Genomic DNA, 24,850 nt, shown 5'->3' on the forward strand with positions numbered 1-24,850 from the left:
ATTGCCAATGCTTTGTCCATGTACCATTTTCTTAAAAATTACAAACCCAGTAGCTGGAAGTCCTCTGGGTGTAACAGAAGCAGCCAAAAAGCTGACTTCACATCGCATTTTGCCATTAACACTCCTGGGACCGCTGCCACCACCAGTGACATGGCCACATTCACTGAGGAGTAGAATACCGACCCTACATTCTCTGTGATAAAATCATTCACCGACCTACCCTCTGTCACGACAAATGTCTCAAACGAAATTGGCCCTCCTGTTTTTTGGGAACCATTCCAATTGGGGACACTATCAGATCCCCCATTGCACAATCTTGAAAAGGTCCCGGCGTCATGCCCTCAGAGCCCTCTTTTTCCAATTTTTCCCAAACTGACAGTCTATGCTCTGATTCGGAGCGCAAAATGATTGCCCACCACTGCCTCCTTGGACCCAAGTACCCCTACCGAAAACCCCAACGAAACCCTCCCTGCAACAAATTTGCCTACTCAGTTCGCTCATAGAACCACAGCCAGTACTCTAACTTCTCCTGTTTAACCAGAGGAAAAGCCTTTTGCACCAGATCCCTGCCCCCCATCCGCCTCGTGGGCCTGGGAATTGCTGCTGATGACCTCCTTGGATAACCCATACTGCTGCCACTGTCCCGTGCCCTGCCTATGCAATGTACCCTGTTAGAAATGGGGGTCTCTAGTTGGCAATGGTTTGCAGCTTTGTCCAATTAGGGGCATTTCTTCCTAGTTAGGGTAAGGGGGATACACTTCTAAAATAACCCCTACCCACCCCCTTGGTAGCATAGCACGAGCAAACAGGCTTATCTCAGAGGACTGTGTAAAGCATGTGTGCATGGATACAGTGACACAGTGAAAAAACTACAAATGGACACCACAGCAGTTTATAAAAATTGATAATCTTTATCTAAACCAAACAAGACCAAAAATGACAAAAATCCACCATACAATACTGGAAAAATATGTACTTTGCAAGATAACCGTTACATTGCAGAAATATCTTAAAAACACAGTTCTTCCAAGTCGGTAGCTCTGCCGGGGCCTACCGTGATGCTGAAAATGACACACTCTAACAGTTCAAGCCGACCGTGTCAGTACGGGTCAGCTGTAGCATCGACACACTCGTAGACAGTACTTTTCTCATTGCTGCTGATCCATGTTGGTACAAGTCAGTCGGGGCAACCGTCGTGGTTGCACTGTGAAGTGAACTGGTGTGGTGTGCGGTGCCCTCATGGCGTGTTGCAGGCAGCAGCTCTGTGACTGTCGTCCAACGACGTTGGTGAGACCAAGGCTATGATGCAGAGTGAGGCGGTGCTCAATGCCCTGCTGGAAGGTCATGGTGCAGGCGACTGAGCCGGTCAATGTTCGTGCGGGCAGCAACAGTCAGTGAGGTCTGAGCATCAGAGTGAAGCAAGGTTGTGCGGAGTGCGGTGCCAAAAGGACGCGTTGCAAGCAGCTGCTCGGAGATGGTCACCCGCGATCCAGTGACCAGGGTTGCAGTGGGAAGTGTGGTGGTGCCTTCAGGACATGGAACGAGCTTCGGACTTGGAGACACAATCGGATGGTCATCTCCTCTGCAGTGACTGAAACTAGTGGTTCTAGAGATGGTGTCCAGAGGGATGGAGAAGTCTTTGCTGTTCCTGGGACTACTTGAATGGAGAGCTCTACCTCAAACCCTTAGAGATATCTTTCAAGCAGAATACACACACAGATCCTCTCCTTGGCAGAAACAGCTACTGCAGGCCAACCCCAGACAGCACACAGCAAAGGGGCAGCTCTTCTACTTGGCAGAGGTTTCTCTTGAATTCCAAAAGTAATCTAAAGTTCAGAGGTCTGGGCCCAACATTTATAGTCCATTTCTCTTTGTTCTTTTGTGTCAGAGAGGCTCTGTGCTTAGTCAAAACCAGTTCTGTCCTCTCTGGGGAAGCTTCCCAGCAGGAGGCGGAGACAGCATTGTCCAAAGCAGACTAGGCCATTTAGGTGTAAAAGAAATCTCCTCCCCCTACTCTAGATGCAACCCAGATCTATTCAGCCCAACCCTGACTCACCCTGTAAAGGCAGGACACACCTCACCCCCCTCCAGTGACTGTCTGAACAGAATGCACATCCCCAGCCCCTGTCACTCCAAAGCCAGACAGTCAATACACAAAACTAACAGAGGCACACTAGATAGCTAAGCAAGAAAAACCAGCTTTCTAAAAGAGGTATTCTCAAACCCAGAATATCAAAATCATCCTTACTAAAAGATACATCATTATATCCTGAGTTCAGGCATATCAAACTCCAAGTTCCTATATTGTTCCCATGGGCAGTTATACTTTTAAGATGTTAAAAGTAAACTCCCCATTCTATCCTATGGTATGGATAGCCTTTCAATAGTGAAAAACGAAATTGTCAGGACATGCCACGCACATCAGGGCATGTCCTACCTTCCACATAAACTGCACCCTGCCCACAGGAGTACCTTCGGTCTAACTTAGGGGTGACTCTAATGTAAGAAAAGGAAAGGTTAGGGCCTGGCAAGTGGGTGCACTTCCAAGATCGACATGACAGTTCTAAACGCCACACAGACACTGCAATGGCAGTTTGAGAACCTTTTGCAAGGCTGCTTGTGTGGGTGGCAAAATCAGTGCTGCAAGCCCATTAGCAGCATTTGATTTACAAGCCCTGGGAACACACTGTGAACTGTACTACGGTCTTAGTAGTAAATCAAATAAGCCAATTATAGAACCACTAATGCATGACAACAATTTACAGAGGGGGCACCTGCACTTTGGCACTAAACAGCAGTGGCAAAGTGCCCAAAGCATCTAGGCCAGAAAAAACGAGGTCCAACACACAATTAAAAGACAGGAGGCAAAGACAGAAATACAAGGCAAACCCACGCGAAGGATACCAGGTCTAACACACCCCTTTTCCCATAGCAGTTGACAAGGGGGTGTCGCCCTGCACGTTCTGAACATTCATGGCGATATTTGCAGTTCTCCTGCATGCACATTCCTTTATTAAACTCCCAGCAGGAGACCCCTGACATGGGTTGCACCTTTGGAGCCACTCCCACCTCTCCCAAGGTTGGACATTCCTGAAAGGGGTGATACACTTTTGGTGTACCACTTGCTGTGAAAATGGTCTTCCCCAACTTTGCGGCCTCATATTGTGCTGCCAGAGATACGAATCAAGTTCACCCCATTTTGCCTACGGATCCCAAGCCAGCCATGCCCAAAATTCCTCCTGGTACTGCGCCCAAGCATATCCCCCCGTGATTTGGGCTTTCTGCAAACCTTCTACGTTCTTGAACATGGCAACAAATCGCTCTGAATACTTTCCGCAGGATGCGCTGGCATATATTCAGAATGCTGCAGTCCAGTTTTCTGATGTGAGGGGAACTATTGGAGACTTTGCCAACTCAAACTCCTTCTCTTTAGAACCATATTGTGATCACACCTCTCTGTGTCGGAGTTTTAGCATCCCCACATATTCCACTTTCCAAATTCGCTCTTTCGTGGCCAACATTAAATGAGCCCCCAATGGTTTGGTCAAACCCATATAAGGCAATTTTTTAATCAGAAGCTCCTTGTTTGCTGGCCCCTCCTTCTTCTCTCCCACCTCAACTGCCCCCAGTAGCCACCCATGAGCACTCTTTATTGCTTCCACCCCCACAATGACTATGAGTGCAAACATTTTCGTCCGTACCCACTCCGTCGTCTGGCATGTATTTCCCTTTGCACATTCTCTTCCTACTTCTGACCATTCACTAGCATCCATGCCTGTGTCTACCAACTTAGGAGCATTGCCCTTCCCCTTTTCCCTACTTGGTGCCACGGTCGGTACCTGTGCAGTTGCAGTCCGTCTCACCAGTGTTTTCTCCTCCTTCACGCTCTTAGTGGGCCATTCTTTATTCACCTGTAACATACTGGACAACTCATTAGAGAGCCCCTCCCCGCTAACCCCGGGCTCCTTGTCACAAAGCTCCTCCTCTTCCATGCTGTGATCATCGTAATCCAAACTAGCGGGTCTTCCAGAAAGCCCAACTGTGGCCTATCCCTTCCCCGGTGCATGATCTGAGCCAAAAGTCACTATAGCAGTGCAACGCCGGGGGGGTGATGTGACCCTTCCCTGCCATTCTGCTGATGCTACTCTGCTGCTTTCTGCTTATCGCGTGCCAGAGGCTGTTCAACACCTACCAGCTAATGGGACCAACAAGGTTTTCATGGACCTCCGTAAGTTGACCATGCCGGGATCCCCAGCTGGTGTCAGGCAAACCACACTGGACCCAGCCATTTCGTCCCCCTGGTGCTGATGAGACGCACCCAGCTGTACCAAATTTGGAACGTCGCACGGCCCCTGCACCTGAAAGAAAGAAGACAGGACTGGTGTGCTGGTGCCATATGTGTCACCCCTTCATAACCCAAAATGTTATGCTCCCACACCTAAGTACCCTCTGCGCCACACACGAGCCCCTGCTCCCGTCCCTCCCCCATGCCCCACACCATAAGGGACAATCTCCTGATAACCTCAAAATCCTCTTCTACTAAACCATCCTCCTCTAGGGCATCCTCATCTCTTCTCCATTCTAGCATGGCTGCTACAATTGCAGATTCCCAATCACCTTGGAAAAGACCTCTCTCTCCCTTTCATGACCTGTGGTCCCCCATTGCAGGGACACTCCCTTACCTTTGTAGGCATCCACTTGAGCCACCCTGTCCCACCCCTTCCCTGGTGGCCTCCTCCCAAGGTTCAAATATATCTAACCCCCCAGTCTCTCCTGTACTCCTACAGGCTGTCGGCCGATTCAAACAAAACTTTGCCTCCGGACCCTTCCCCTACTGCCACCTCACTGACGGCATCCTTTGTCCCTCCCTCATGTTGGAAACTGCTTCTCTCGGGCTGGGCTTGCTAGAAGGATTCTCCTGGCCCCATAATCCACCAAGATGCCTCCCGCTTCCTCCTGCCTCATTTCCTGGCGGCCCTGTACACGCCCTTACCATGCGGTGGGGCCGCCTCACCACTCCCAGTCAGCTTAGACCCTGCCTCATGAGTTGTGTCTGTGCTACTTACAAAAGGAGGCCATGCTACTGCCAAACCTCCTCCCACTCCCACCTTCTCTAATTCCAGCTGGACCACAGCCCTGCCTGCACCAGAAGGCTATGCACTCCTGCACCCGACCCTGGTCCCCTGTGAGGCTGCTCCTTTAGTCATAGAGCGGCCCCTAGGACTCACCTCACAGCATGCTTTCCCCGCCGTCCCCAGTTTCTTGGTGGGGAGTAGTCCACCAAGGCCACAACAAAACCAGCAGATGCACAGGCAGTAGGGCGGCCCGGGTGGCTACCGCATCCCCTCCCACTACAAGGTCCAGCCACCCGGCCTCCCTCAGCAGCCACGTTGCCTCGGCCATGCGCAGATCATTGGAAGCTACCTACACTAACACCTCACAAGCTTAAAACATGCAAATTGAAAATTCACTAGTCTAAGCTCATGCTACGAGCCACCAGGTCACCTGAACCTAAAATGGTGGCTAGTAGCCAAACCTGAACCCCTAAATGAACTGCGGGCTACTTTTGGGCTATATACACAGCCCAATACAAAAGCATTGGCATAGCCAATAGGTCTCGCCTTTGAGATCTTATAAGTGTTTAGCCATGCAACAGTTGATGTTCTTGCACCAAGGATATTGTGCTGCTTAAGTAAATACTTATAACGTCCCAAAAGCGAGACCTATTGGCTATGCCAATGCTTGTTTTTTTAGTCCCTTTATTAGCTGTTGGATCTAGCCACCACTTCCAATCTGAAAACTGTTCCAGCATCACTTGTCACGTCTCGTGCCAGCTAATACCTTCTTCTTGGAAGGGCTGGTTCATAGTTTGTTGGTCCAGGTCTGAAGACCTATGGGTAAATGCCAGTGGATACCTAATCAATATTTACTTTAATATTGGAACGTATTTATTCTGCGATATCGGAGCGTGGATATCCCTGCCGCTTTCCCTGTTCCCGTGCAGCGGCATCAATTCATTTTTTTAAAGAAGCGATATATTAATTTTTCGGTCATCTTTAATTACAAATTTAGTGTGTTCGACGGTTCATTTATATCCTATTGTTCACGCAAGATGAGGAAAAATTCAAATTCAGGGTTTGTTCTTCAAATGGAAGTGCAAAAAGTAAAGCGAGATTGTCGGAATGTGAAGGCACAGGGAGGGGGCTGTCAGGGAGAGGCATAATGTGCGCTGGGTGGGCGTCTGGCTCCAGAGGCCTGCGAAGGACAGTGGCCTGCCATTTTAAATGTCAGACAATAATTACCCCAGGGAGAGAACACTGGCTTTGTTTGGCATGTCTAACTATCAAGTTCTACAGACGCGTGTGGGGGATTAGGTCAGGCCTAGCTAGGCTACATGTTTGGATGGAATCTGTGTGGAACTGGAGGTGAGAGAAGAACGCAAGTGCCAGGCGCAACCGAGACCACAGAGAGCGGCTAGAGCAGAGGACATTTGCAACAGCTGGCAGGGGGATTCATATTGGGCAGTGACTGTTACAGATGGCCGCTTCCGAGACCCGAGGAGTCTCCTTGCAAACGCAGAAGGCGATAACGGTGCTTCCCAGAGGTGCAGGATATTCTGCAATTTCAGGAAATTGCGGGCCGCTTAGGTGCGCTAAAATGACTACTTTCGGAGGAGGTAATGATAGATTGCAGGAGAACATTGACTTTACCTATTTGGCGGTACTGAAGGAAGTAAATTGGATGTGAGAAGGACTAGGAAAAAGCAACACAAACAGACGGGCATGTTCCTATTTCTGCTGCAGTATTTAAAAAGAAATTTGTAATGCATGTGAACATTTCGCTTTATGGACAGAATTGAGGCATCGTTTCATGACAGCGAATAAAACACCTCATTTACTTTCATTGCAACAGTAAAAAAGATCCGACAAACTCGAGTCATTGCCAATTCCATACATGCTTCAGGGGGACGCCTTCATTTCATCAGCAAAAAAGTATTGGCCGCGCGGCCATAAAAGTAAAGCCGCGTGGCCGCGAAATGAAATTAAAAAAAACGTGAGTGGTGTGCACGCACGTCACCGCAAGTGCTACCTTGCTGGCCACCAGCTTGCTATTACGTGCATGGGCGTGCGCTCTTGTGCGCATGATAGTAAGCTGGTTGCCGGGAAAGTAGCACTTCTCAAAGCAGCTACTATACTCCTCAAAGCAGCTACTAAATGTCTCGGCCAGACCAGCGCATGCGCTGGATCAGGCCGCGACCTAAAAATGGCAGTCGCTAGACTACACCATGCTCCCAATCTGCCCGGGGGCAGAGTTTCCTCCTGTCAGCTGCTCCACAAACCCCCCTTCCAACAGGGCAGAGAAGAAAAGCACAGCTAACAAACACAAACAATTAAGAGCTCTGTGTTTTCTGCCACTCGCGCAATAATAAATAGATTTTCTAAGTATGTATACGCTTTAAACAGCTGAGTTTTGGGAACAACAAATGCATGGTCCTGTTCCACGTTTGCGCAGCACTCAGACCGTAATTGTGATACTGCCCCCGAAATTCTCAAACACAGTTACTTCTTATACATTTAATGCACTATAAAACACACCAAGAAAAACGTGAAGGCCATTTCTAGGAAGGAAATGATAGTCAAAAAATCAATCTTCTGCTTAAGTAGGTGTAATATGTTCTGCATTTATATATATATATATATATATATATATATATATATATATATATATATATATATATATATATATATATATATATATATATATATATATATATATATATATATATATATATATATATATATATATATATATATATATATATATATATATATATATATATATATATATATATATATATATATATATATATATATATATATATATATATATATATATATATATATATATATATATATATATATATATATATATATATATATATATATATATATATTGTGGAGAAGCGTGGCTCAGTGGTTAGAGGCGGCAGACCCGGAAGATGAGATCGGCCGTGGACCAGGGTTCGATTCCCTGCCTCGGCGGGTCTCGGGCTAAAAAATTCCATGGATTCGACAATTCTCGCTCCGGTGCCTACTCAACTCACGGGGTCACACTCTGCGACTCTGGGCAATAGCTTGCTTAATCTCCACTACGGCCCCTCGTGGCGGGATGCCTGGCTTTCACCTTGTGGATACCCTGCCGGGGTATCTCACAGGGGAAAACCAGGACGGGTTCCCTAAGCAAGCGCTTAGATACCGGGTCGGTGATTTGCGCTATATAAATACATGTACATTTATATTTATATATATATTCAAACACTAAACTTAGTCTAACGGTAATTCTTTGTTTTATTATGTTGAAGTGTACTGTGAGTTTTTTTCATAAACAAGTATATCTTCTAGGTCATCCAAAGGAATACCTAAGAGAACTCCAATGCTACAGCAACTGGATCTTGTTCATAAGAAAAATGTAGTTGTAGAGGACATAAAAAGAAAACTTTATTTCAAGGATGACATTTTAAAACAACATCAGCAGGTGAGCACTTACTTACTAATACTAAACCTTTCACTGGTGTATTTGAAACTAACAGCACTGCCTTTTATACCTTATTAGATGAGCTGTGTTTTTTAGTAGAGATGGTGGGATTGTAAGCAGAGTCAGTTGCAGTCAGTCTCTTTTCTGCCATTTCATATGCATTATTCCAACAAAAGAGCCCTAAAGTAGCTGACATGAGGAAATGATTGTGGTAAAGTCCTTTTGGCATACTTTATTGGTGACAAGAAGAACGCAGTTAAGCCATAAACAAGGAAGTCTGTTAATTAGCGATTCAGGTTGAAACACAGTCTGTGAATCTTTGAGGTTCTTTTTTTATGTAATTACAATAAGGGTTCTATGAGGCTCTACTGTTTTTTAAGAAGTTAGGTTAATAACTTGATAGAGAACGAGCTTTATTAAAATTGCGTTTTTGTAATCAATTAATTGCACCTGTGATCCTGTTAAAGAAAGATGAATTAAAAAGTCTCAAGAAATCGTGTAGTAAATGTGAACCATGAAGTTGACTTGATTTTTGATCAGTAGTGTAATACTTTTGCTATATACACGTTTAATTTCACTGTGCCTTCATACATTCTGTATTCAATACAAATAATATTTCATCAAGTACAGTATCCGCCAATTTACTTTGTGAAGGCTGTTGCACTAATTATTCAACAAAACGGGAAAAAGCCCGCTTTGAAATTAACAAAAGAAATATGCATTCATACTTATAAGCATAATGCGGAACAATTAAGAGTGAATAGAGGTAAGTTCGCTTTGAAATATACCAAAGTGATATTGAAAGACATCATTTTTATATGCTGAGTTAGTAACAACTCGTGACACTGTTTTGTGAGTACTTAAGTGGACGGTATTGTAGAATATATCACAAAGTTTAGAGGTTAAACTACAAAAGTGAAAAAAATCTCGTGCCCTTTCATTATGTATTTTCATCAGCTGAGTTTTTTTTGCTTGTCTAGCTGGTTATAGGCATGCGTTTATAAGGTTGTTTGCCAAATCATTGTAGAAGATGTGGTTTACATGTACTATTATTAACAGCAAGAAACACAAAGGACGGTGGACTGTTTCCCCTGCACCTCTAAATCCGTTTCAGTATGTATAGTAAGTAGTCTTGCGCAGCGATCCCAAACACCAACCGTCCTATGGCGTCACTGTGTCCCAGGTCCCAAAGCAATAGTTAGATGGTGCGCGCAGAAATATATAAATTTCAGGAATTTGCTTCTGTAGTATTCCAAAGATTCTTTATTAAAAATATTTCATACAAAGCATGCACTTCAGCCAACACATTTCGTTCTCATTGAGAACTTAATCAGGGCTTCCCAGGTAAATAACCCTATCAAAGTAGAGAAATCTAATCAGTTTTTAGAGCTACAGATATAGCTCCCACTTGGTACACCAAGAAGAGGGTCCCTATCAAAGGCAAGAAATATCTTAATCCAGCCTGAATGCAGCTCCTTACATGATCACCCATCAGCAAATACTAAAAAGTCTAAAGATGTTCCCTCAAGTGTCTGGAACAAAAATTCCTGTGTATGATAAGTCCAGTGGACCAAAGGCGCAATCCTGGCCTCATGAGGTTTAAAGTCCAAGAGATACCTTCAAGTCTTCTTGGACGTCGCCATCCAGTTGAACTCCGTTTACTTTGATTCAGGCCGGATCGTGGCCTTGGGTTAATGCCCGCCTGTTATTATTGAACCATTATCACGGATCCCGGGATGACTTATCGGTCACAAGACTACTTTCGTGCACCTTAGATTATCACCGGCATGGAAACTGTATTGATCATAGTCAACATCAGTAAAACCTGATTCAGACTTGAAGGTATCTGTTGGACTTTAAACCTCATGAGGCGAGGATTACGCCTTTGGTCCACTGGATTTATCATACACAGGAATTTTTGATCCAGACACTTGAGGGAACATCTTTCGACTTTTTGGTATTTGCTGACGGGCGATCACGTAAGGAGCTGCATTCAGGCTGGATTAGGATATATCGTGCCTTTGAGTGGGACCCTCTTCTTGGTGTACCAAATGGGAACCATGTACTATTATCATACGGCTAATTTTTTGAGTGGTCCCTGTACTTTTTCAATAGTTGACATTGCTGGCATTTTTGTCTCTGGGCACTGTAGTGCTAGCATTCAGTCCCAAAGTTCACGTGCTCCGTCTATAAAACATGAAGTACAATTAGCTATACCCAATTGGCATGTGAAGACCACAGTAAGTTGGAACAAGAAAGTGCAACATTGGCATAAAAGTTATATGTGTAATATTGGCTGAAATGTACATTTACACCACACATATTTGTGACTGGAAAACATTGATTCTGGTCCTCCATTTTGAATGATTAGCTCTACAGCAAATCACTGCAAATTGAAATATTTACTCTGTGTGCTAACATAGTTTTATTTCCTTTGAAGAGTCTGGATTGCGATTAAAAATAATGTTACAAAATCTAGGGAAAAAGCTAGAACTTTCATTCAAATTTTATTTTTAATTTTGATGAAACGTCTAGTTCAGTGGTGAAGAAGATGATGGATAGATATATTGGGAAATTAACTTTTTAACAAATTAGATTGTGCTGACTGTAAAGGTTAGCAGTAATTATTTCAGTTCTTCTGGGCTTCCCTCCTGACAGTGATTATGCCTTCATGAGGTGTGAAAAGGTCTTCCTGCCAATTGACAGCAGATCTACGTCTGGCAGTAGGAAAGCTGGGAGAAGTAATCACTGGCCACTTATCATTGAATGTTACAGTTGGCAGTGGACAGGAACAGAGATTCAAACAAGGAGCCAAAGCTAAATCATAGGTTTTCTAGTGTTAATATCAGGAAGGGTCCTTGTGCAAATAATGACTTAGAACAGGTGATCACTCTCAGACTTCTTTCTCTTTAAGTAGGAGGAGAACCTGTTTCCAGAAGAATCGAGAGATTGGGGAGAGTTTAGCCTTAGGTGCTCAAAGTAGAGGTGAGGGAGGTGCTGAAACACCCCCAAAATAAGGGTGTATGATAGAGGCATGCATGGTTAAACCAATGGTGCCTCTACCACTCAGGCCGAACCATGAATGCGTCTTAACCGCACATTCCTTTATCATACATGCCATTTAGTGCTAAAGGCATGAATGGTAAAGGGGTGTACCGGCTAAGGTTGCCACTACTCCAACCCCCTTTACCCACCCTAAGCTACATACCCGCTACCTGCCCCCTCTCTGAGGCCCAAAATCTTTCCACCCCAACCCCCTCCCACCCTGCGCTGTCCCTAAAACCACCCTAACCCATTGCACTGCCTTTAGGCCTTAAACTCTAACCCCTATTTAAAAAACTACCACGACCGAATGAGCCCTAAAAACGACCCCAACCTATCCTAAGCCCTAAAAACTACCCCAACTACCCATCCCCATCCCCCTGCCCTCAGACCTAAAGCCCTGCCCTTTTACATACACTACCCAGACCCGCTCCCCCCCTGTGTTGTCCCTCAAGCTACCCCAACCCATTCCACTGCCCTTAGGTCTAACACCCTAACCTCTCATTAAAAAAATTATCCCAACCCCCCGCCAACCCTGAAAACTACCCGACCCCCCCACCAGCCCTTAAAACTACCTCACCCCCAGCAGCCCTGAGAACTACCCTGACCCCAGACCTGAAAACTATCCAACCGACCCAAGCCCTAAAACCTACCCTGACCCCCTGCCCTGAAATCTACCTCAACCCCGCCCTGAAAACTGACCCAACCCTGGTCCTAAAAACTACCCCAACCCTGAAAACTACCCCGAGCCCATACAAACCCGGCACCATCCCCACTTTCCTCCCCTCGTCCTCTGGCTTTCTTCCTAGCATTTTCCTGCTTCCACCGAGCAGCAGCCAGCAGCTAGACCGTGCACTGCCTTAACAACGCACATGAATGGTTAAGGCATATGTGCTATTAAGGCAAGAGTGGTCGCCCTGGCGTAGTCGGAATACGCGTGGCTGCGGCCCGGTGTTCTGACTGTTTCCCCCAAAATACCGATGCAGGAGTTCAAAGGTGAATGAGAACTTAAGATGCCTCTAAATTTTGGTTTTACCTTGTCACATTTGCTGTGTGTTCAAAGACCCAGGTCAAATGTTTAGGCTATGTCTTCTGACAAATTGATGCTTATTCTTTTAACTCGGAGATTGGTGTTTGCTTTTCTTTCTCTAACTGCAAAGTTAGAGAATTTTGTCAAGTGAACTATCTGACAATCTTGCTGGGATATAGGAAGTGGGAAAGGAAAAACTAAGACTTCAGTGTTTTCCTAACATTCAACAACCTTTAAACTCTTGTAAATGAACTGCACAAATATGTCAAAATATATCAGAAGTTAGGAAGCATAAATGATGCACATACTTCTTGAAATTCAGGCATATGATGGAAACAAAGATTTTAATAGGATCAAAACAAATCTAAACACTTTTACTTAGTGATGCACAAATGATAAATATTAATTATTATAATTTGAGTGCTGCATGGTTTTACCCATCCGACTGCCTGCCAGTGCAATTTTGCAGCTATTTCAATATAAAATATGCTGTTTGTAAATTACAGTGCACCACTACACAATGCCTTAATAATATAGGCCTACAAAGATCAGTTAATGTCTTGGCATTGTACGCTCAAACCAACCATTTGGAGGTAGATTTGATAATAAGAAAACACGTCTGTCTACAACTCAATTGTTTTATATGAAATTCACTTGGAAGCAGTAACCAATTAAAAATATTTGGAGTTGTATCTAGATACAAGAGGGCACTTCTCCTGGTAAAAACAGTATATTGGGTACTGCTGGCAAAAAAAGCTAACTGGGGTGGTAGGAGCTTTTTGGTGGGCACCGCCAAAGCATGGAATGCCCTTCCACTGCCTCTCAGAGGCATGACAAAATTACTTGACTTCAGGAAGGCTTTGAAAACTTGGTTGTTCAATGCCTAAGGCCCAAGCTTGACCCCTCTGTGACCATGTTTCAGTAGGACATCCTACACAGCGCCAGGACACCCTTGGGTAACAGCGCGCTTTATAAATGTCAATAACATTTGAACCTAGGTTCAAACCTGCAACAAGGAATTGGAGGGAAAGTAGATGATCTCGAGAAGACAGTTGATGCTCGCACGAAAGACCAAGAGCAACTTTGGCAACGATTGGCCCTCCTGAATGAACAATATATTGAGCTCCAAGTTAAGCAGGAGGACTTAGAAAACCGGAGCCGCCGTAATAATTTGTGCCTGAGGGGTGTCCCGGCGGGGGCAGAGGGCTCTGATATTGTGACTTTGGTTGCAGAACTGCTTCACAAAATCAGAGGGGATGACGATGCCTCTCCGCCTGCGCTTGATTGGGCTCACCATGTAACTGGGCCTCCTGGTCGCTCTGGCATGGTTCCCGACATATTGGCCAGGGTCCACTTTTTCATGGAGAAGGAGGCCATGTTAAAGGCAGCAAGTTGCAAGTCAGAGTTAACCTAAAAGGGCTCCCCCATCCAGCGTTTCCCGGACCTTGCTCCTACGACGCTTCGTCGCCATAGGGACTTCAAACCCGTCACCGACAAGCTTTGGGAGTTGGCCATACAGTACCAGTGGGGCCATCCCTTTGTGCTCATCTTTCAATGGAAATCCAAACGCTGTGTGCATCGATCCTTCCAGTAGGCCACTCAGCTGCTTCGCTTTCCGATCTCCTCTCAGCCGCCTAGCCCCTCACGATTGCCTTCTTTGGGCCAAGAGCCTGCGAAATCGCAATGGACTAGAGCGCTCAGACCATGGCATCTGTCTAAGCGAGGGGAGCACTCCTCTTCTCAAGCCAAACAAGACATTATTCAACATCTTCGCTCCGTGGACAGAGGGCGGTCCCCCTCCCATTCCCAGCCAAATGAGAACTGAATGACCAGCCTCGTTTTAGAGGGTCATTGTTTTTTTGTCCTCAGCAGTTTCCTGTGGAGACTGGTTTTGACTCTCATGCTCTTTGCTTATTCTCTCCTTGCCCTAAGCATAACGTGTCAGCAGTGCCGGTGTGTACCTCCTGACAGTGGTGCTGATTTTCTGAGAATCGCCTCCCCTGCTATTCGTAAGAGAGTGACATCTCTGGGATGGCTTGTGCCACTGAGCCTAGCCTGCTCTTAGACTGGAATAGGTCTTGATGGCCACGCTGGCCGTTGTTTAATTTGGATATTTTGCTCTCCTTTTCCCTTTCCTTTCCTTCCCTTTCCTTCTTTTCTCCTTCTCCTTTTCTTTCTGTCTAGAGTAAGGAAGGGCCTTGCTACTGGGAGTGCGACATTTCTTGATAGAGGGCTATTATTTGGTATACCGACTCCCTCTTATATCATGCTGGGTATCGAGATCCATTCTGGCTGTGCTTGCTTTCTACGGAGGTTCGACAGATGAGGACGGTGGCCCCTGCACTACATTTTATTCTCACCACATTTAATGGTGATTGTATGTACTCAGCTTTTACCATGACTTCTGTACCCTGTTTGAAACTCCTTTTCCTTAATCTAAAAGGCCTTAACTCCCCTAACAAGTGTTGTCAAATTTGGCGTTATTTAAGACAACAGAATCCAGACGTTATCTTCTTACAGGAGACTCACTTGTTACAGGTGGATACTTCCTGTACGGCTCACCCTAAATATCCCCTCCAACACTGGGCATCTGCGCGTACAAAAACAGCTGGGGTGGCTATCCTCTGCAGGGCAGGCATCCAACAGGGGGCCTCCGGAGTGATCCATGGCAAAGGTGGTAGATTTCTTAAATTGGAGGTCTGGATCGGGGCACAGACATTCACACTTTGCAATATTTATGCTCCCAATCAAGGACAGGATCTCTTCATTAGGAAACTCCTACGGGAACACCTAACACATGATGCTCATCAGCTCATCCTGGGGGGGGTAACTTCAATCTGGCGTGGGATGCGGGATTAGATTGTAGTGTTTCTTTGTTGATCCAATAAATAATTAACATGTGATCACAATGAAAAAAGGAATACTGTAACACACACCTGGAATTACGTTTCAAATTATATATATTTGAGTTTCATATCAAATATAAAAGGCTAGAACAAAGTACATACTTAGTATTGCAAAAATGAAAATCAAGTGACTGTGGTGACTTGTGGTGATAAGTGAAAACAATAACCCACTATATACAATATACAGATACAGTGCAGTGGACAGGGTGAGAGATTTCTAGTTCGTCTGGACAATTCTATACATATAACCCAGGGGGGTCAGACAGGGGTGCGTCTTAGCCCCCCTGCTTTCTATTTTGTACATAAATGAATTAAGTAACTGTGTGTATAATTAACATCTGATGTCCCGCAAGTTAATGGTAGACCACTGCCCGCTCTCCTTTATGCGGATGACGCGGTGCTTATGGCCCGCACACCTAATGCATTACGAATTTTAATTTCAGGTTTTGTTACCTATATGGCTGATCTGGGGCTCTGTACTAATTTTACTAAATCATTCATAATGTGTTGTGGCCCCAAAAAGCATAAGATCAACTGCATTTCAATAGGGGATAATGTTTTAAAATGCACAAGCACTTTTCCATATCTAGGTCTGTTGTTTGCTGACTCTGGCTCATGGCAACCACATGCTGCACAGGGAAGAAATAAACTGAGCAAAGCCATAAACTCTGTTACCTCACTTCGCCAACCACAAAGTGCTGAGGTCATTATATCAATGCTACATATTTACAAGACCCAATGCTTACCAACAGGAACTTATGGCGCAGAGGTATGGGGCTATACAAATTGTACCAATTTACAGATAGAGGAGAACCGGTTTTGCAGGAAGATCCTGGGAGGGGTTATTAGCGCCCCAACTTATTTGTGCCACCAAGAATTGAGCATCAAGTATGTAGAGGATTATATAAGATCTAGACCTGCGTTGTTTTGGCTGAGAATATGGAGGAACGAAGCAACGTCACTGACCCGTGACATCATTATGGACTGTTTAAAATGTGACTGGGCCAATCGCATACCATGGCTTGCAGCAGTGGAGAAAAGCCTAGCGAGTGTGGAACAGGGGCATTTATTTACATCTCCTCACATAATAGACTGTTCACACAAGAACCCAGTAAAAAGGGCCCTGTATAGCCACTACAACTGTGAGAGGGAAAAGAAAGACCTCACAAAGCCAGTCGTTATGAGATATCTATCCCTCCAGACACCCAATGACAGGCCTTCTAACATACCCGAAAGCTAGTTGTGTAAAAAGATGAGTAAATGGAATAGAAGCCTGCTGTTTCGGTTCAGGGACGGAAGCATTAAAAATGTATTATGCTTCCCAATAGGTTTTAATAGAAATTTGGAAAATCTAACCTGTCCCTGTACCCAAGGTGGCAAACAAAGCCTTTTACACTGTACACTTTTTTGCGGCTTTTATGTTAAATATACCAAACATTTTTTAATGCCATACCTTCGCAAAACCGATCAGCTTGATTTTAACTTAGGTTTTAATGATTTACTAAGGCTGAGCTGTGACGAAGTAATTTTTAGAGTTAGTTGCTTTCTTAAATCTGCTGTCCTCTCAAGAATGTCATTGAACTTGTCCTGAAAAGTTTTGCACTTTGAATTGCTTGGTTTGCACATTTGCCTATTTTTGCACAAATAATTGCCTTTTGCACATATTATAGAAATGATTTTTGAAGAGTTGCCATTCACAGTTTCTTTTTAATTTTCATCCAAAATAACTTGATGTTCCGACTCCTACAGTCGACTGTAAATACATACTATGATGAACCAGATGATTTTATTATGTGATTTTATTAATTCTTTTTATAAGTCTATTGAATTCTTTGTTTGTATGATATTGCATGATGCTGTGATTTTATGTACTTTTATGGATGTTCAATCCGAATAAAGATCTTTGACTTGACTTGACTTGATATAACCCAGAATCAATTAAATTGTTTCATTTTGTTCATGGGCCTTTGTAGAGACGTATTGTGTGCGTCGACGTTTTGACCCTAAATGATGCGCAAATTATTGTGCTAATAGGGTCGAATGAAGGACTTGCTTCATGGAGGGCTCTTATGCCTGTGGTTAAAAGCAGCCCGACCATCTAAAGTGCAACGCTTTATTGGTCAAAAAATATTTGGCAGAAATCAGCAACGTGCTGAAAAGGCTTAACGGTTAATTTAACATGCCATATCCTGTCAACACATGAGTAAAACAATGTATGAGCTTTCGAGACAGTTAATTGAGCAAGCCGGAAACAATCTGTCTAAGCATGGAGGCTTAATTTATCTCAAGCGCGATGATGTATCTCCCTTCACGTATTGCAAAAGTGAGCGCGGGAGTATATAGTCATCTGACAATGAGGCATACAAATGATAAAGTTGCCATCCCATGTCTTTATATGGAAATTCCTTAAGCACTAGCGAAGGGTTCGTGATGGATCGATATATATACGGACGGACGGTAGTTTGAACAAGTTTGGCATTGGCAGTCGTCTTATATGCATAAAATGAAACGAAGACAATGCGCGTTTCAAGCATGAGTGAAAGCGAAGGCTAAGTGTATGAGGCACCTACGTTTGCTTATAGTTAAATCACTAAAAACAAATACGTACATTTAACATCAGCGGAGACTAAATTGTATCGAGCACCAGATTTAAAGGATTCTGTTATCGCGGCAGCGATGGATGTATACCTGATACAAGCCGTGCAGATGGATCCATCTTCTTGACTCTGTCAAGAATGGATTAAACGAGCTTGAGGAAACTTATAAACAAATGATCACTTTATCATTCTGCAATACCTAACTGTCCACACTAACCCTGTATAAGATGGTTTAGTCGGGCTTATCTGTCATATTTGTCAAGCATAATTTCCAACTGTTACTACCACTAAATATGGCATATCGCTTTATCACCAATGGAACCTATCAGGTTCATGAACATTACTCCTAAAATAAACAGTTTGTAGATATCACATGTCGTCCACCACTGCATTGCAAGATTAGTTTACATTATTTTAATCTTGAGAATTGTTAACTAACATGTCAATTGTGCTTCCATGCTATGACACTGCAAATTGTGTGTTGAATCTGTTTGAAACATGTTGGGTAATTTGTTGACTTGGCGCTTTCAACAATAACTGAATTTTCTACACAATATATTTTATTCTTCATATATACTCATGTCACTCATAATGTTTTTGACAGAAACGTTCAAACTATTTAATGTTGAGAATAGTCACCTTATTCGACAATAATGATTTCATGTTATGACATTGCAAACTGTGCTTTTAACCGTTCTGCATTGCTTTTGTTGACTGGAAACGTGAACTTTCTAAAGTATGTTATTCTTTACACATACTCATGACACTCATTACGTTACGAGACACGTAATTAACACGTAGATACTGGCTAATGTGCACGTCGCATGCACGATCGATGAGCTTATTTACATACTTTGCGCGCCGAAGCCATTTCCTTCATCGCTGAGTTAGAGAAGGCAGGACACGGCTTGTATCAGGTATTAGGGTGACCAACTGTCCGTAAATTTCACGGACAGTCTGTAATTTCGGCCGTCTGTCCGTTGTCCGTGAAGCATTCTTTAACGGACGCCATTTGTCCGTAATTTTAACCGGGCACAGCTTCCACCCACCTCCCTTCTTGACTCCAATGCTGTACCAAAGCTCAGATACACAGCAGCATTCGAGAGGCACAGCGGGATGGCAACCCTCACACCTCCAGCCCTTGATGAGCTGTTAAGAGTTGTTTCGAAGGTGACTGAGAGGAGGGGGCTGCAGCTTCAGGGGCATCCATTCAGATGCAAACAGCCCTGAATACGTCATGTCTCTGCAATTTAGAGGGGCCTCACACATCCTAGAACTGGCCCTGATTACACCGAGGCAGCACGTAGTTCTCTTCACAGAGCTTACAGTGGTGGCTGGTGGAATTTGAAAGTGGTGGGGCTAAGACCAAGTCATTTATGCGTAAGAGAGATCGACGTTTCATAGGGTCCTCCCAGAAGGTTTGTAGAAATTGTCATATGTAGATTCAAGTTTCAGGAGTATTTCTTTGTTAAATTAGCCAAAAATATTGTTCTTATATTCATTTTTAAAGGAAAACTCATAGAACGTTGGTTTTTTGCTCGTTGTTTGTTTAGCATATTACAGTGTATGCTTTAAACCAAATCGCCTGCATACCACAATTGAGAGCTAAGCCCTGGAGTTGAGGCTGAGGGCGGTGCCTGTCACTGAGTCAAAAAGGTGTGCAGAATGCATGGCCATCCAATTGTTGGCCTCTCTGCAGAGGCACAGAGCAATGATCACGCATTCTAGTGTGTTTCTGTGACAATGCACATGATTGAAGTATAATGTTGCTAAATTATTAGTACCAATATCGGCCCCTCCTGCACACCTCCACTTGACCTGCTTGTCATTACTACGTGGCCTGGCCTGCAATTTATCACAGACATAGCATTGTTTTCTATTTGACAGATAACCCATACTGGTGCCAGGTTAGTACCATGTATGTTTGCTGCTGTTTCAATTCTTTGCCGCTAAGCAGTTAAATAACCCTGCAGAATTGATGTCTTCTCCTATAAAAGAACGAGACTGGCCTGCATTCACTTCTACTAAGCCATACTGCCTTTTTCGACTCTTTCGCTCCTCCCCTGCCACTCCCGATTATTTCACCTGAGCACCGTGAAACAATGGTACTCTTGCCAGCTGTGCATTAATTAAACAATATCACCATTTCACAAATAACATTAAATTGCACAGTGTGACACATAACAGAGCAGGCAACAATCCACCACATCTCTCTAGAGCAGTACTTCGCAACGTGGCCAAACTTTAACCGTGAGCACTGCGTTTTATTTTCTATACCTGACATACGCTGGTATTTTCTTGGCAGGGTGGCAGCTAAAGATGATTCGGGTTAGGCCACATACAACTCTGACTATCTGTTGTTAATTATGCAGCTATGAACTCTAAATGTGACCTGCATATGGAATCTCAGTCTGGATTTGCTATTATGGGGATTGTGCTTTGCAGTCGCGGCTGGCATTACGGGCGGGTGGGGGGGGGGATGGGGTTGTCGCCGCGGAGGGGATGGGGGGAGGGGGGATAAATAACTTACCTTGTCTTCCCGCTTTTCTTAAGTCCCGAGGCTCCAGACTCCCGACTCCCGCCGTCGCTGCATTTGAATTCCTCTGGGCTCGTCGTCATCAGGAAGGCGCAGGCAGCCTCCCTCCGCTCCAATCAATCAATCAATCAGGTCATTTGTAGAGCGCACTACTCACCCGTAGGGTCTCAAGGCGCTGGGAGGGGGGGGGTGCCGCTACTGCTCGAACAGCCAGGTCTTGAGCTTCTTCCTGAAGGAGAGGTGGTCTTGGGTCAGGCGCAGATTGGTCGGAAGTGAGTTCCAGGTCTTGGCGGCCAGGTAGGAGAAGGATCTTCCTCCTGTTGTCGCTCTTCGGATGCGGGGGACGGCGGCGAGGGCGTGGTTGGTTGATCTGAGGAGGCGCTTGGGAGTGTAGAAGTTGATCCGGTTGTTGAGGTAGCTCGGGCCTTGGTCGTGTAGGGCTTTGTGCGCGTGGGTGAGGAGCCGGAAGGTGATTCTCTTGTTGACCGGGAGCCAGTGCAGATCTCTCAGGTGTCCGGAGATGTGGCTGCGTCGGGGGATGTCGAGGATGAGTCTCGCCGAGGCGTTCTGGATCCGCTGGAGTCTCTTCTGGAGTTTGGCAGTGGTTCCGGCGTAGAGGGCGTTGCCGTAGTCCAGTCGGCTGGTGACGAGGGCTTGGGTGACCGTCTTCCTCGTCTCGGTGGGGATCCACCGGAAGATCTTACGTAGCATGCGCAGGATGTTGAAGCATGACGAGGAGACGGCGTTGACTTGTCTGGTCATGGAGAGGGAGGAGTCCAGGATGAAGCCCAGGTTGCGTGCGTGGTCCGTCGGTTTGGGTGCGGTGCCCAGGGCGGGGGGCCACCAGGAGTCGTCCCAGGCGGAGGGCGTGGAGCCCAGGATGAGGACCTCCGTCTTGTCTGAGTTCAGTTTCAGGCGGCTGGTCGTCATCCATTCGGCTACGTCTCTCATCCCTTCGTGCAGGTTGGCTCTGGCGGTGGCGGGGTCGTTGGTCAGGGAGAGGATCAGCTGGGTGTCGTCGGCGTAGGAGATGATGTTCAGGTTGTGTTGGCGTGCGATGGCCGCGAGGGGGCTCATGTAGACGTTGAAGAGGGTTGGGCTCAGCGAGGATCCTTGGGGTACGCCGCAGATGACTTTGGTGGCCTCTGACTTGTACGGTGGTAGGCGGACTCTTTGTGTTCTTCCGTCGAGGAAGGAGGTGATCCAGTCCAGTGCCTTCTCCTGGATTCCGATGTTGCTGAGGCGCTGTACTAGGGTGCGGTGGCAGACAGTGTCGAAAGCCGCGGAGAGGTCCAGGAGGATGAGGGCCGCTGTTTCTCCGTTGTCCATCAGAGTTCGAAGGTCGTCGGTGGCGGCGATGAGGGCGGTCTCGGTGCTGTGGTTCGCTCGGAAGCCGGACTGTGATGGGTCGAGGGATCCATTCGTCTCGAGGAAGGCGGCCAGCTGTTTGTTGACGGTCTTCTCGATGACTTTGGCCGGGAACGGGAGGAGCGAGATGGGACGGTAGTTCTTGAGGTCGGTGGGGTCTGCTGTGGGTTTCTTGAGGAGAGCGCTGAGTTCGGCGTGCTTCCAGCTCTCAGGGAAGGTGGCGGAGTCGAAGGAGGTGTTGATGATGTCCCGCAGGTGGGGTGCGAGGACAGCGTCGGCTTTGTTGAAGACGTGGTGAGGGCAGGGGTCAGTCGGAGATCCGGAATGGATGGAGTTCATGGTGCGGATGGTGTCTTCGGTGCTGATCGGGGTCCAGGTGCGGAGGGTGGTGGTGGGTGTCGTCGTTGCGGTTGTGGCTTGCGTTGGTTGGTTGTTGAAGCTGTTGTGTATGTCCGTGATCTTGTTGTGGAAGTAGGACGCGAGGGAGTTGCAGAGGTCTTGCGACGGGGTGATGTCGTTGTTTCCGGCGTTGGGGTTGGAGAGCTCTTTCACGATGTTGAAGAGTTCCTTGCAGTTGTGTGCGTTGTTGTCCAGCCGGTCCTTGTATGCATTTTTCTTGGTGGCGCGGATCAGTTGGTGGTGTTTCCGGGTGGCGAGCTTGAGGGTGGTCATGTTGTCCGTCGTTGGTTCCCTTCTCCAGGCTTTCTCGAGGGCTCGACAGTTCTTCTTGGAGCACTTGAGTTCGTCGGTGAACCATGGTGTTTTTCTGCTGCAGGATCTGCTGGGCGGGGTCCTCAGAGGGGCGAGTTCGTCCGCGCAGTTGCTGATCCACTTCGTGAGGTTGTCGGCGGCCTGGCTGGGGTTCGCTGAGTTGGCGGGAGGGTGCTGGCTCAGGGAGGCGGTGAGCTGGTCGGCTGTGATCTTGTTCCAGCTTCTTCGAGCAACCTGTTGCTGGAGGTGGTGGATCGTCGTTCTTCTGAAGGTGAAGTGGACGCAGCTGTGGTCCGTCCAGTGGAGTCCTGTTGCGTGGCTGAAGGTGACGTCTTTGCTGGATGAGAAGACGGCGTCGAGTGTGTGTCCGGCGAGGTGGGTGGGGGTGGTCACCAGTTGCTTGAGTCCGAGGTTGTCGAGGTTGTCGAGCAGGGTGATGGTGTTGCGGTCGTTGTTGTTCTCCAGGTGGAAGTTGAGGTCCCCCAGGAGGATGTAGTCGGCGGAGGGGAGAGCGTGCGGGCTGACGAAGTCGGCGATGTCCTCGCTGAATCGTGTGCGTGGTCCCGGGGGTCGGTAGATCAGGGTGCCTCTGAGGGTGGTCTTCGGGTTGGTGTGGATCTGGAAGTGCAGGTGTTCAGCGGTGGTGAGGGTGTCATCGGTGTTGGTAGTGATGCGGATGGTGTCTCTGTGGATGATGGCGATGCCTCCTCCGGTCTGGTTGTCGCGGTCCCTCCGGGTGATCTTGTAGCCCTCTGGGATGGCGATGGCGATGTCAGGGGCTGAGGAGGCGTTCATCCAGGTCTCGGTGATGAAGGCAACGTCGGGGGCGGTGGTGTCGAGCAGGTTCCAGAGTTCTACGGCGTGTCTGTGGACGGAGCGGGTGTTGAGCAGGATGCACTTGAGGTGGGTGCTGCTGGAGTTCGGCTTGGCGGGTGCAGGGAAGGTCCGGATGCAGGTGAACTTGCAGGCGAGGCAGCTGAAGGGTCCGTGGGTGTGCTTCGGGGCGGCTCGGTGACATCCTGGGATGTGGCCGGTGTTGAGTGCGATGAGGTCGGCGGCGCTGTAGGTTCGTCGGGTCGGCTTCCGTCGGTGGGGGCCAGGGGTCCTGGCGCTGGTCGCGATCCGGTCGCGGACGGGCGCAGACGGGCTTACCTTTGGCGCGCCTTCGGCGCACAATCGGCGCGCCCGCTGCGCGTGGCCGCTGCGCGTTCGCACGGTCGCCATTTAAGGCGAAGTGCGCGGGTGGGCGGGGCAGCTGGGAGGCGGGAGCGGGGAGGGTTACAGAAGAAAAAGGGGCGGGGACAAGCGGCGGTGGCGGGAAGGGAGGGCGGGGGGCGGAGCGGTAGGCGGACAACCAGGAAGGAGGGTACACACGATACAATACTGAACAGGCACACAATAGCGACAAAAACGGGGAAAAAGCAGAGAAAACAACAGATCAGTGAGACAAGCACAAATACCTGACAAAACAACCAAAACAAGGGGAAAAAGCGCTCGCAGCGGCGGCAGCCGGCGAACGAGGCAGAAACGAGGCAGCAGCGAGGCAAGGGGCACACGCAGCAGCTGGTGGCCGTGCGGCGCCTCGTTGTTGATTGGTGCGGCCACTGCCCCACCCGCGTCATTTTCTCAAACAGGAAGAGTGGGCGGTGTTACTCGAGCGCAAGGGGAGTGACTTGCCCACTGTTGTTAATACTGTCTGTTTGGGCAGCCTTGAATAACACCGCCCACCTCCAACCGGGAACTTCTGCTTTCTCGCCGTGCGAGAAGGCAGAAACAAATGGTAGTTATTATGGTAATAAATACCATTTGTTTCTGCCTTCTCGCACGGTGAGAAACCAGGGGGGCGGAGCACTGAGAGCTGAATTACTGTCACTAAATTGTAAACAAACCTCGGTTCTTCAAACATGCAGTCTATAATGTAATAAAATGAAGAAATGGCATAATCGCACCCACACTGATTAACAAAGTATGGAGGACAATGTCAAATCAGTTCTCGTGGAGTATCTCCTTTAAGTACTATACATCACAGTTATGGATGGCAAAACTAACATTTTGGAAAGAGAGCCTGTCTTCTCGTTGTCTTGTCCAGGAGGGGGTGAGGAGCCCTACCCCACCCTGGAAGAGA

The 24,850-nt window shown here is 46.8% G+C and overlaps 1 protein-coding gene across 1 annotated transcript in view; it reads left to right on the top strand.

Annotated features, from left to right (window-relative positions):
- Positions 1–24,850, top strand: part of MYPN (myopalladin) — a 2,138,596-nt gene that overhangs the window by 1,136,885 nt on the left and 976,861 nt on the right. The window contains exon 12 of the mRNA XM_078643205.1: positions 8,403–8,535. Coding sequence (XP_078499331.1) covers positions 8,403–8,535 — 133 coding nt within the window. The remainder of the gene's footprint in view (positions 1–8,402; positions 8,536–24,850) is intronic.

The sequence above is a fragment of the Lissotriton helveticus genome, chromosome 5_1, assembly GCF_964261635.1.
Source record: "Lissotriton helveticus chromosome 5_1, aLisHel1.1, whole genome shotgun sequence".
Classification (NCBI taxonomy): Eukaryota; Metazoa; Chordata; class Amphibia; order Caudata; family Salamandridae; genus Lissotriton; species Lissotriton helveticus.